This window comes from Pteropus vampyrus, unplaced genomic scaffold, assembly GCF_000151845.1.
Source record: "Pteropus vampyrus isolate Shadow unplaced genomic scaffold, Pvam_2.0 Scaffold271, whole genome shotgun sequence".
Taxonomy (NCBI): Eukaryota; Metazoa; Chordata; class Mammalia; order Chiroptera; family Pteropodidae; genus Pteropus; species Pteropus vampyrus.
The window spans coordinates 1,176,456-1,187,893 of record NW_011889052.1 but is presented as its reverse complement, the minus strand read 5'-3'; the positions used below and the strand labels follow the sequence as shown (position 1 = coordinate 1,187,893).

General features: G+C 45.8%; 2 protein-coding genes and 1 long non-coding RNA gene across 8 annotated transcripts in view; 1 reads left to right on the top strand and 2 right to left on the bottom strand.

The window, feature by feature from the left end:
* The window catches only part of ATRIP (ATR interacting protein), a 17,065-nt gene extending 11,359 nt beyond the window's left edge, over window positions 1-5,706 (bottom strand). For all 6 annotated transcript variants that reach the window (XM_023520581.1, XM_023520582.1, XM_023520583.1 and 3 more), the window contains exons 1-4: window positions 5,351-5,706; window positions 3,375-3,505; window positions 2,503-2,673; window positions 703-821 (exon numbers count right to left, since the gene is read on the bottom strand). In XM_023520581.1, coding sequence (XP_023376349.1) covers window positions 703-821; window positions 2,503-2,673; window positions 3,375-3,505; window positions 5,351-5,597 — 668 coding nt within the window. In that variant the 5' untranslated portion in view covers window positions 5,598-5,706. The remainder of the gene's footprint in view (window positions 1-702; window positions 822-2,502; window positions 2,674-3,374; window positions 3,506-5,350) is intronic.
* Window positions 5,707-8,375: 2,669 nt separating this feature from the next.
* LOC105302358 lies at window positions 8,376-10,566 on the bottom strand. Its single transcript, XR_896814.2, has 4 exons — window positions 10,470-10,566; window positions 10,335-10,390; window positions 10,166-10,253; window positions 8,376-8,721 (listed from the first exon to the last, which is right to left on the bottom strand). It is a non-coding gene; the product is annotated as an uncharacterized LOC105302358 (long non-coding RNA).
* A 42-nt stretch (window positions 10,567-10,608) lies between these two features.
* The window catches only part of CCDC51 (coiled-coil domain containing 51), a 7,390-nt gene continuing 6,560 nt past the window's right edge, over window positions 10,609-11,438 (top strand). The window contains exon 1 of the mRNA XM_011375366.2: window positions 10,609-10,708. The gene's annotated coding sequence lies outside the window, so the exon portion shown is untranslated. The remainder of the gene's footprint in view (window positions 10,709-11,438) is intronic.

Below are 11,438 nucleotides of genomic sequence, written 5' to 3'. Positions count from 1 at the left end.
GTCTTAACACTCTGATTGAATCAGACAAGGTCAAGGCCCTTCTGTTAGTGATGGGTGAAGGCACAAGGCTGGACTCCCTCTGTTCTCTTGTCTTACCTGGACTATGCAAAGCAAGAAGAGGTCAATTTCACACCCTGCCCATTACGAGCAAAGACAGCAGAATGCTTGATACCAGAGAAAGATGCTCTGACTCATACCGTTCCAATTTCCAGGCTGACACTGACACTGTGCCAGCCGGGGGCAGGACACAGACCATGAGCAAGCTCATCATATCTGAAGCCAAGGCGGGGGCTGCTGGACAAAGGTGCCAGGGCAGCAAATGAGAAAAATTATTTCAAGTAGTTGGGACTGAAATACACTTATGCTTGGGGTAAGATCAGTTATTTGAAACAAATTATATAAAAATAAGACTGGCCAACCCCAAGAGTTTAGAGATGATCTTTCCAGCCTTTTCTAGTCCTGTGGAGCTGTGTTTATAAAGTCCTATATAGTGGAAGTACTTCTAGAGTGTGGGGCCTTTATGCTGTGATGCCCCAAACCACTCAGGCCTCATCCAAACCATCTTTGAGGGCTTCAGCAAAGAGGACCTAGGCCCAAGCCCCAGCATCTAAATGGCCTTCATTCAGAACTAGCCTGATGTTGTTCTTCAGACTTTCTATTAAACAATGCAAAACTCAACTTTCCCTCCAGCAACATGATTACCTGAGGTGGGAAGTGGAGGGAGCAGCTAGTTTATTTGCTCGTTCACTGCTTTGAAGCTTTGTCCTTAATTCGTTCATCTCTGCGTCTTTAAATTGGAGTTCGGACTGCAGTGACTGGAGCTGAAAGGCAAAAGAAACATACCTGTAGTGCCCTCATCACATACACACAAATACCTCTGGGCTTTAAAATCTCAAGCTAATGGAAAACAAATAATGAAAAATACGTTTGAAAGTCTGCTGTGACATAAATGTCCTAAAATAGCAAGCTTTAGGTTTCTTTCTGAAAGACAGCATGGTATTCTAGAAAGATATTTTGATCTGAACGATTGTGAGGGTTCAAATATCATTTACTCAGACTCTCTGAACTTCAGCTTACCTGTAACAGAAATACCTGTCTTCACAGTTGGGGGAATTAAATAAGAATGTTCAATGTAAAATGCCCAGCACAGAACTTGACAAGGAGCCATATCTCACACAGTAACATGTTGGCCTTTTCGTGAATGCAGTGGTGCACAATTCCAGGCCTTTCTGAAAGTCTAGGCAGAGTATCTGAAAGAGTTTTACCAAAACCCTATACAGTGTGGGCAGACCTGCTGCTCTGGCCCTCAGGGTCTACGGCCAAGAGTATCTGCTGTCACTCACTCCCCTGAGCACACTCTGTGCCAGGCAGAGCACCAGACACAGTAAGTGCAGAACCTTTTAAGTCTCATAACCACCTTCTGGTTATTTCCTGGACTAGGTTAGGGAAATGAGTCTTAGAGTTGAAATCATTGCCCTGAGCTCACCACTGGTAGGAGATAAAGCCTGGACTCAAACTGTTTGTCCAAGTGCAAATCCCTCCTTCTTCACCATACCTATGGAAAGGCAGCTGCTCCTGTTAGTGCTAGGCCCAGGCAGTTTAAAGTTTGCTCCTTTCAAGTTTGCTAAGTTTGCTGAATGAAGACTCCACGTCCTTGAGACTGAAGACTCGGGAGGTGCTAAAGGCAAGTCGGGGTATACTCTGGACAACTACTGTTTTTCTTCCCAGAACAGCATCTCTTTCCCCTGAGGAATGATCATCTCACCACCTCTATGTGATCTGAATGGGAACCCTCATCTCTGTGGTGACAGCAACTGGTTCAAGGACAGGCACCTGACTCGGGTCAGACCAATTTTATTTTTATTTTTGCATTTTTATAAGAGTTATATTTGAGCCAAACTGGCTATATTCTAGACAGCAAGATCTCAAAGGCTCCCAAGATCAGACCAATTTTAAATTTTAAAACTTGCCCAGAACTTTAAAACTTGAGATGGGAGCCCAAGTCTTCGATCTGCTCTGGAACACGAGCCTAGTTGCTTCTGGAGAACACGTCCTCTTCCAGAAGGATGAAGCCTGTCTACAGTGCAGAGAGCAAAGATGAATCCTGGCAAGGCTAGAGGCAGTTAAGGCTCCAGCACACCACTTTCCTCCCAGATTTAGTTATAGAAGCCAATACATTTCCTTTCGGCCTAAGCTAGAGCAATTGAGTTTCTGCTCTGCCAAAGGAGTCCTAATGTAAACCTGTTTCTAGAAAGTCTAAGCTAGCGATTTATACCTGCCAAGACCAACCACTACAGCAAAGTGGCTTCAGATTGCTTTTCCAAACCACATGCAGAGCCTGAGGAAAAGTACATGCAATGAGCTGATAGCAGACAGTATTTAAGACAACTGTTGAAATCTTCCTAGAAGATGTACATGCAACTTTGGTCATTGTTTCTAAAGGAGCTCAGTGAGCAGGCAAAGCTAGTGTCCATAATAACCAAAACAAATGTTCTGGATCACCTTTTTGGAGAATTCCCTTTCTTTGTCACTGAGTGCTTGAGTTTTCTCTTGCTCCAGAAGGAAATGTGATCTTCTCTGCTCCTCTAAAATCGATTCAGTCTGATGCAGTGAGTCCCGCAAAATTTTAATTTCTCCATTTTTAATGAGGACTTCTTCTTCCATTGCCTTCATCTACAAATCCCAAATCAATCTTGTGAAAAGTTTGTAAAGGAAAATTATATATGTACTTGTTTCAACACATAGCTGTGGGGATGGAAAAAGCCCATGTAAAATATGTCCTACAGACCAATGAGCGCTCAAAATATATCTGTACCAACCAGATGTCGCCATGGTCTGCTAGGCTCCTTCATGTGACAGCTGATATTTAGCAAGACAGCTTAAAGACACACTTGTCACTCATGCATACAGATTCTGTAGGCTCTAATAGGTCTTAAACAATTTGGGTCACACACCTCACAGAACTAAAATTCCACATTATGTTCCTGGTTTTCCTAAGGACCGAGGTTGGGCACATGAAGGATGTCTGCTTTTTTGTACAACTGCTAATGAAAATAGCAACCATTATGATGTTGTATCATTTACATAAGACATAATTTATAAATTTATCTTTGTGCTAAAACGGAAAATTTGTATCTCTTTTTGGATCTGGTATACAGTGTCTGCATTCTTGTACTGGCTGTTAGGCCAAGGAATTTCAAGATTTAGTTTCTTTCAGCCTCAATTTTCTGGCATTCTTTTCCCAGCCTTCCCCCATTTCATGCGGATGAATCTGGACTCGTTTTAAAACTTTTTTCTATTTTATTGTACATTGATTTACAATGCATGCATGAGTGAACGAATTAGCTATAAAAAGCTCAAATTAAGTCACTTACCTTGTCTTTAAGTTCTTTGTATTGTGCCTGAAGTACCTCTAATTCAAAATTATCTTTAACTGGAACAATTTCTCTGTTTTTTCCTGAAGGGTTTTTTGACAGTCCATCTAATCTGGGGACCTTATGAACACCTGTAAAAAACAGTTCTCATATACTTTTCAGGACCCAATATTTTCCCACTTTTGCCAGACAATGTTGAAAAGAATCCCTCTTGAAAGCAAATTAGAGAAACATCTAGTAAGCAATACAGGTATCTTTCCAACCTAAGAACCTGACTCAAACTCATAAATAATCCTTACGAAATAATAGATCCTGTCACCCTCTCCCCATCCCCCACCCAATTTTAAGAATCTCATCTAAAGGCTGAAAGGCACTGTGGGGATCTCACTGGTCAGAACTCAATGATTTATTATTTAAAAATATGTACTAAGCACCTACAATGTGCAAGGCATGATTTAGTCTCTAAAGGTACAATGGTAAGCAAAATGGATTGTCCTTACTGGTGGAGCTTATAAGACGTTGAAAAATAATCACATGTACAAATGTAGAATTACAACTGTGTTGAGAGTTGCAGAGAACATAGGAAAGCCTATAATAGGGGGTTTTATCTAACTGAATGACTAGAAGGATTCCCCTAAGGAAGTGATGACTGAGCCAAAAGCTGAAGAACAAACAGGAAGTAACTACGAGTGGAGATGGGGAATGGATGGACAAGAAACAGCAATGTGCAAAGTTTCTATATTGTAAAGCAGGGAGAATTCAAGGAATGAAGGAGGGCAGTGTGGCTAAACACCAGAGAGGAAGGGACAGACCATGCTGGGCCCTGCAGGCCACAAAAGGATTTAGATCTTTATATTACAAACGGTGGGAAGTCATTAAAAGGCTTTCAGTAGGAATGTTCAAGTCTATTTGTATGACACACAGCCAGATTTGTTTCAAAAAGATAACTCTAGCTGTGTTGTGAAGTCTGACCTGTAGGGAGTCAGCACTGGAACAGAGAAGACTATTTAGCAGACTATTGTCCAGGGGAGGAGTGATGGTAACACAGATCAGGGAGATGGCAGCGATGATGCAGAGGCTGGATTCCAGAGATAGATTCAGAAGGTAAAGTTCCAGGGTTTGGAAAAGAATTAGATGTATGGTCAAGGTAAGAGAGCTGTCACCTTGTGCCACCTGATAAGAGTGGTACTAGTCACTGTCGTGTGGAACATTTGGTCATCGAGTGTTTTCTGCGTGTCTGCTTTGCCAGGCACCATGCTGGAGATGCTGGAGGATGACTGTGTTTCCAGGTAGTGATTATGTGGAATTTAAGATGTCTGTGAGACATCCAAATAGAAATGAAAGTTGCCCTCAAAACCTCTTTCTGGGAGCTCCACAGATTTCATTCATTCATTCCCCAACTAGAATGCAAGCTCCATGAAGGAAGGGGTTTTTGCTCATTGCTAAGTGTGCTGCAGTTCCTAAGGTTTGGCCACCTAGTACAATTTACTGGTTGTAAAAAGAATAAGTCTCTTTCATCTCTTGCCTCTGCCAGACCCCTCTTATGCTCATACAGTTCGAGGGGGACAGTGGTCTTCATTAGATCTAAAGCCTCCCAAACTTGTCACAAGAATGGGTCTCCGTGTATAGGTAGTGATGGTTCTGATGGTGGTGGGAGTCGTGTTCCAAGGATTTCTGTTTAGAACTAAGAACCTAGTGGCCCTAACTTTAGAAACTGAAGTAAAATGTTAACCTAGCTTTTCATATTTCAAATCGATTGACACTCTTGATCCATTTCTCCTCAAAATTAAAGGACTTTTTGGGGCACAACAGCTGCTTAAATCAAGCTGTTCTATATTTTTAAAAGGTGAAGGGTCAGTATGGGCGTAAGACACCGGGGGCAGCGGTCGCTGAAGTCCTGAAGCCACAGCCATCAATGGTGTTTGGAGAGGTCTATATCACCCTCGGGGGAAAAAAAGACCCCTAGGTGCACTCACTGGACACGTCCTGAGCAGCGGACGGGCATTGGCTCAGGGCCTGTGACGCGAGGGTGTCGAGCTCCTCCAGGTCGTCCGCGGTGAAATCCCCGTGCGGGCCGAACGGGTCTTCGGGATCCAGAGTCGCGGTCGCGGGGAAGCCTCGGGCTCGCTTGCTCGGAGGGTGCCCGGTACTGGGCGGCGGGCCGGGGCTAGGCGCCGGGGGCCCGCTCCGCCTCTTGCTGCCGGGGGCGGAGGTTCCAGCCATGCCTGCCGCTGGTCAGTGCCCTAAGGCACCGAGTCGGCTACGGTAACCACGAGACTGGAAAACTGGACCAACCGCCCGCGAGCCGCCACCAGCCTCAGCCGCTGGGGCCACGCCCCCAAGCCCACGGGCCAATCATCCGCCAGCCGGCTGACGCGGGGGGATGACGTACATCCGAGCGCGCCGCCGTGCTTCGCTGAGTGCCTGTTCTTGGTCGCGTGCTTCCTCTCTATACCCGCTGCTGGGACTCAGTAGGTCCGCAGCCGGGGCTGTGCGCGGCGCGTTGCAAGGTAGCAGGGGCGCGGGTCCCGGGCTCACCCGGCCCACCGCGCGGTTGCTGTGCGCCCCCTCCCTAGCATCTCGTGGGGTACACAGCCACGCTGGAGTTCGCCTCGACATCCACACTCGCAGCCAGCACTTAGGGGTTTCTGCAACCTCGCTGTCCTGTGCTAGACCCACCTCTCACATGCCCCGAGGTTCTCATGGAAGGAGTACGGGAGAGAGGGTTAGGCGAGTACGAATATAACTGTGAGCAGACATGTTTGAGAACAGTAGGTGTTTTGAATGTGTGCATTTGAGGTAGGTATGGGGAAGAAAGTCTAAGGAGTGATCTGGAAAAGGTTGTGCATGTGTTGGGAGAGGGTGGAAACTGCTCAGGCCATTAACATTATTCATTCATTAATTTCTTTGAGAACGCTTGAGTGTTTTTGTCCCAAGTGCTGGTCATAAAGAAATGAGTGAGGCTCAGGAAGGCGAGGAAGGACCCCTGTAAGTGGCACGTAGGCTGTCTTACAGGTTGAGTGGGAGTTACCAGAGTGAGCGAGGAGGCTGCCACTTAAGACTACTCAGACAAGCATACACCACCAAAATGGAAACCACTCAAGTGCCAGGTAGCAGTTATCTGTGGCAGAGATAAGTAAGGCTTCAAAGAGGAGCAGGGATTCAAGTTGGGTTTGAGTGCCTGACAGGATTTTATTGGGCAGCAGTGGTGTGTAGGGCAGTTAACAGGAACAGGGTGTTGGAGAGTTAGGGGCAAGACTTTCATCCTTCCATGCTCAGTGCCAAATTTAGCCTGTGATTGTCTTGTCGGTGTTTTGTTAAAGCAGTAAATGAAAGGGAGATGGTTGTCAGGGCCTAGAGGCTCTGGAATACTTTCGTTTTTTAAGGTAACTGGTAGTTTCCCTCAGATAGCTGCCTAAGTTTTAATTGCTGCAGGTCTCTGGTCCTGTAAAGAGACAGGACTGCACTTGATTTGTCAGGAGGGATTAGGTTCCACTCTTAGGGGCAGTGTGCTGGCACTGGATCTCAGGGTTGTACTCAGCAGCACAGGGCTAGGTGCCAGCTGGCAAGGTCCCACAGGGACTGCCTAAAAAAGTCCAAAGAAGATGCTGCTGGCTATATGCAACTTTCCAAGAGAGGACCAAAGAAGGATTCCGCCCCCCTCCCCTTCATGTCAAGTACATTGAGTCATAAAACACGCTTTGATCTATCAAAACATTTTCCAATTTTGACGTAGTGAAATCCAACTAATTCTAGAGCCCTTTTTGAAAACACATTTTCAAAGAAAGCTTAGCATTATTCCCATTGTTGTATCAATGGTTCTGGAGGGGAAATCCAATGACTTGGGCCTCTGAATTAAATGTTTCAATATATATGCATTTAGTACACATTATGGATGGCCTCTGTCTTCCAGGAAGTTATTCCTCCTGGAGTCAAGGGTGATAATTAACAAACGTCAGGAGAAAAATATGAAACAGGGTAAGACATTGGGACTGCCCCTTTTTACAGTGATCAGGGAAGAATTCACAATTGTGATATTTTAGTTCTCTAAAGGGAGTGACAGAAAAAATAGGCGACAATACAGTAAGGCAGGCGCTTGCTTGTAATGTAGGCCACTGTGCCTCAAGATGGATCAAGGCGATGAACTGTAGATATCAAAGGGCAGGGAATGGTGTCTAGATCCCTTAGGGCCTCAGTGGTCATTGTAGGGACTCTGGCTTTTGCTCTAAGAAGCCACTGAAGAATTCTGAGCCAAGGAGAGATGAATTATAACTTCACAGTTTAGCAAGATCACTCTGTCCTAAGTAAAGATTAGACTGTAAGGGAGCACAGGTAGGGGCAGGTAGACAAATCTGCTTTTTTATGTAATCAATTCCTCTTACATAGAGGCAGAATGTGAGGAGTTTAAAAAGCATATAGCGCAAATAGCACACCAAGGAACTGGGACTTTACACTTGAGTGTAGGGGCGTCCAGAAGTAAATTGATTCAGGATACAAGAGTATTTACTAGTGTTAACTATATGAGTAGTTAAAGATCCAGGCAAGGGATTTTAGGGTTAGAATGGGGTGGGGGCATTGTAAGAAATATGAAGGGACCAGATTTAATTTTTTCCTGATGGGCTGAATGTGGAGTATAAGCCACAAAAACCTAGGAAGGGTGTTTCTGAAGCCCCTGTAGAAATGCATACCTGGGGGCTTCGAAATAAGCTTGGTTCTTAAGAGACTTTCAGGAATCTCTTCCTTCCCCAGTTTTCTTCCCTTTGTGACATGTATCAAGTGTCCTGCTGCCCTCTCACTATAGAGAAGTTCCTTGACAATAGGAACTTGTTCACTGGTACAAGCTCAGCCTGCATACAGCAGACTCCTTACATGAACAGATTAGCAACCCCATTAAAACAAATGGCAATGTGGATGTCTTAACAGAAAAAGATGGGTTTTCTTTCCAAAGTACACCTTATGTAATATACTATCAGATATACAACCACACAAAAACAACAGCCATTTCAAATGGGTTGGTTTAATTCCAGGCGGTACAGAATTCAGGATAGAACAAAGACTAAAGAACACAGTTTGGCAGGATTCCAGGTTGGGTTTACTCTGACCTCACTGCTAAGGCTGAAATGGCTGATAAGAAGAATTAAAGAGATGAGCCACTGCATGATTATTATTATTTTTTTTACAAAAGTTTATTCTCAAATGTACAACAGTCTCCAAAACAACTTCATCTAGCTATAGATGTTATGGCAGGGAATCCGGATGTTAAAACAGGAATGGAATTAAGTATCACCATTGCCCCAGGCACAAGGAACGGCTTACTTTTTGCCAGATTTCTTAATTCCACCTGTGGCTGCAAAAGGAAAAAAAAAAAGTCTCATCTAGGGAAAGATACAGTTCTTATGGTAGAAGCCTGAGGGGCCTGAAGTAGAAGGTTCGGCTCTTGTACTGGGCATTCTTTTTGACACAATCACATACAGGGCTTTACCAATATTGTCTATTCTGGGCAAAAGTAGAATGAGGATGAGGCAGTGGCACAAGTAATTGCTGTGCACTGGTCTGGATCTACACTGTGTTGTGTGCTTCACAGATTGGTTCATTTAATCCTCATCCCCTATCAACCCATTTTTCAGATGACGAAGTCTTAAATGTTAGGTCTTTGAAGTTATAAACTAGTATGTGATGAAGCCAGGATTCCAACCTGGGGAGTCTAACTTCCACCTCCATATTCTTAACTGCCACGTCATATCACACGACCTTCCACATTACGATCCTGGGGCCTGGTTTACTCAATATCTGTACTTTACCCGATTTATAAATGACTATATATTTGGCACACAGTAGGTAATTTAATAGATGTGGAATTATGTATGCCTAATATAGGAATGAAGATCCCAAAGGACTGACAAAATAAACCTTAAAAAAATTAGATGATGTCAATGGAAACAATTAGTATAGGATTTCACTAAGGACTGACGTTCCTATACACAGAGTAAGGGAATGTGCAAGATACCTCACCATGTTACTCCAAAAAGAGATCACAACAGCTAGAATCTCAGTGTTGTGTGAATAAATAATAATGAATCCAGCCCACTGGGATAGAGGTCTTGGTAAGCCCTGGATGACACTCCCACCATCACAGCCTCCACCATCCCTAGTGAGGCTCACAGTGATCCAATAGAGCATACTGTGGAGGAAATAATCACTAGTTTGATGAATGTAAACAGCATTTAAGAAGCATAAATATTAGGGATGTTGGGCTTGAAAAACATTTTTTGACGCAATCAATTTCTCCTACATAAAAGAAAAGAGGTAGAATATTAAAGGTTTAAAAGGCATATAGTGCAACTAGCATGCCAAGGAGCCAGGACTTTACATTTCAGTCTAGGAGCATCCAAAAGTCAAAAGGCGAGGGATACAAGAGTATTTACTAGCGTTAACAATATAGTGAAATACGGCTTTGGGGCAAGAAATTGTGGCGGATATTTGGAAACCCAACTGTATGAATTCGAAGATATATGAATTTTTGTGTTTCCAATTCTGCCTCTCCTCCAAGGAAGGGAAGCAGACCGCCTGGCAGGCAGGCAGGCAGGCAGATTTCGTTTCCAGACCTGGCCTGACTTCGTCCCTTCCCGCTGCGGCGGATCCAAGCATGGCTAGGCCATCCGACGCAGTGGACACCAAGAACCAAGACCTCCCCACTCACCATCCAAGCAGGACACGGGCCTGCCCGGGCCGCGTCCAGACCGATGCTCAGAACATTTGTTTGGATTGGGCTCTACCTAGCCCTCACTTACCCAGGGGGCCCTTCCCCGCGGCCTTCGCTTTTAACTCCTCGAGTTTCTTTTGCTCTTCTTTCTGCTTCTGCTTGAACGCCTTATCTTCCTAGGGAGAAGCAGAGCGGGTTCACTCCAGGCGGGTTTCCCAGCCCCTCCGCGCCCGCCCACGCCTCCGCGCGGCCCTCACCTCGTCCATCTCCTTGGCCTGCTTCTTGGGCTGCTTCAGGGGCTTCTTCTTGCCACCTATGGACGACACGAACACGCTCAGCCCGGCCCTCACCGGGTGCTGTCCCACTCCACCCCGCCGGCCTCATACACTCACCTTCGCGGCCGGACATGGCGCCTGCCGCCCCTTCCCCAGACCCTGCCACCGGAAGCGGAGCTCCCGCGTCCCACCCCTTCGCTTACACCTCCCCGCGGGCCCGCTGATTGGCTCCTAGTCAGGAAGTTGCGCTCCCCCTGCCGGAAGCGGCCGTCTGGAGGCGGGTGCTGAAGGCTCAGGGATCAATTGAGTGGCCGGCGTTCGTTTGGGGGTTGCAGTTCGAGCGCGAGGCGCGCCAGGTATGGGGCTGGGGTGGGGGTCGTTCTGTCAGGGGAATGTCCGGAAACCAGGAGGGGTGCTAAACCGGAAGGCATCGGGGCTGGGGTCGTGCGCGGGCTAGGCGCTGCAGGTAGAGGGAAGGGTATGTGCAAAAGGCCTTGAAGCTTGGCGCGTTCCTGGAACCGAGGAAAGCACAAAGTGACTGGAGGGAGAAGCGAGGGGAGGTGGCAGAGGTGGGCGAGGGCGAGATCACCTGGTCCTAGAGTTTTGGAGGCCACCCGAAGGAGTTTGGGTTTCATAATATAGTACGGGGCGCGACCTTTTTGCAATTCTGTTTATTCAACACATTTTTGTTTATTATATACTATACTCAGATAGTATTCTCGGCACTGAGGATGCATCAGTGAACAAAGCAGTGCCAGCCCTGGCAGAGCTGACATTCTAGTGGAGGAGACTATAAGCCAAGTAAATGAGTAAAATCTATATCGCAGGTCATGTGATATGTGCACGAAGAAAAAATAAAACAGACAGTGGATAAGGAGTGCTGGAGTGGGGGTGGATGGCAATGACGTTTGAAAAACAGGAAGCAGCAAGCAGTACAGATAGTGAAAGCCAGTGCGAAGGCTCTGAGGTGGGGATAGTTTAGCGTGTTCCAGCGGTACTAAGTCCATGCGTAGTAATTATGTAAGGTGAAGGATGCATTAGCTAACCTTATTGTGGTGAGCATTTAGCAATGCATGAGTGTATCAA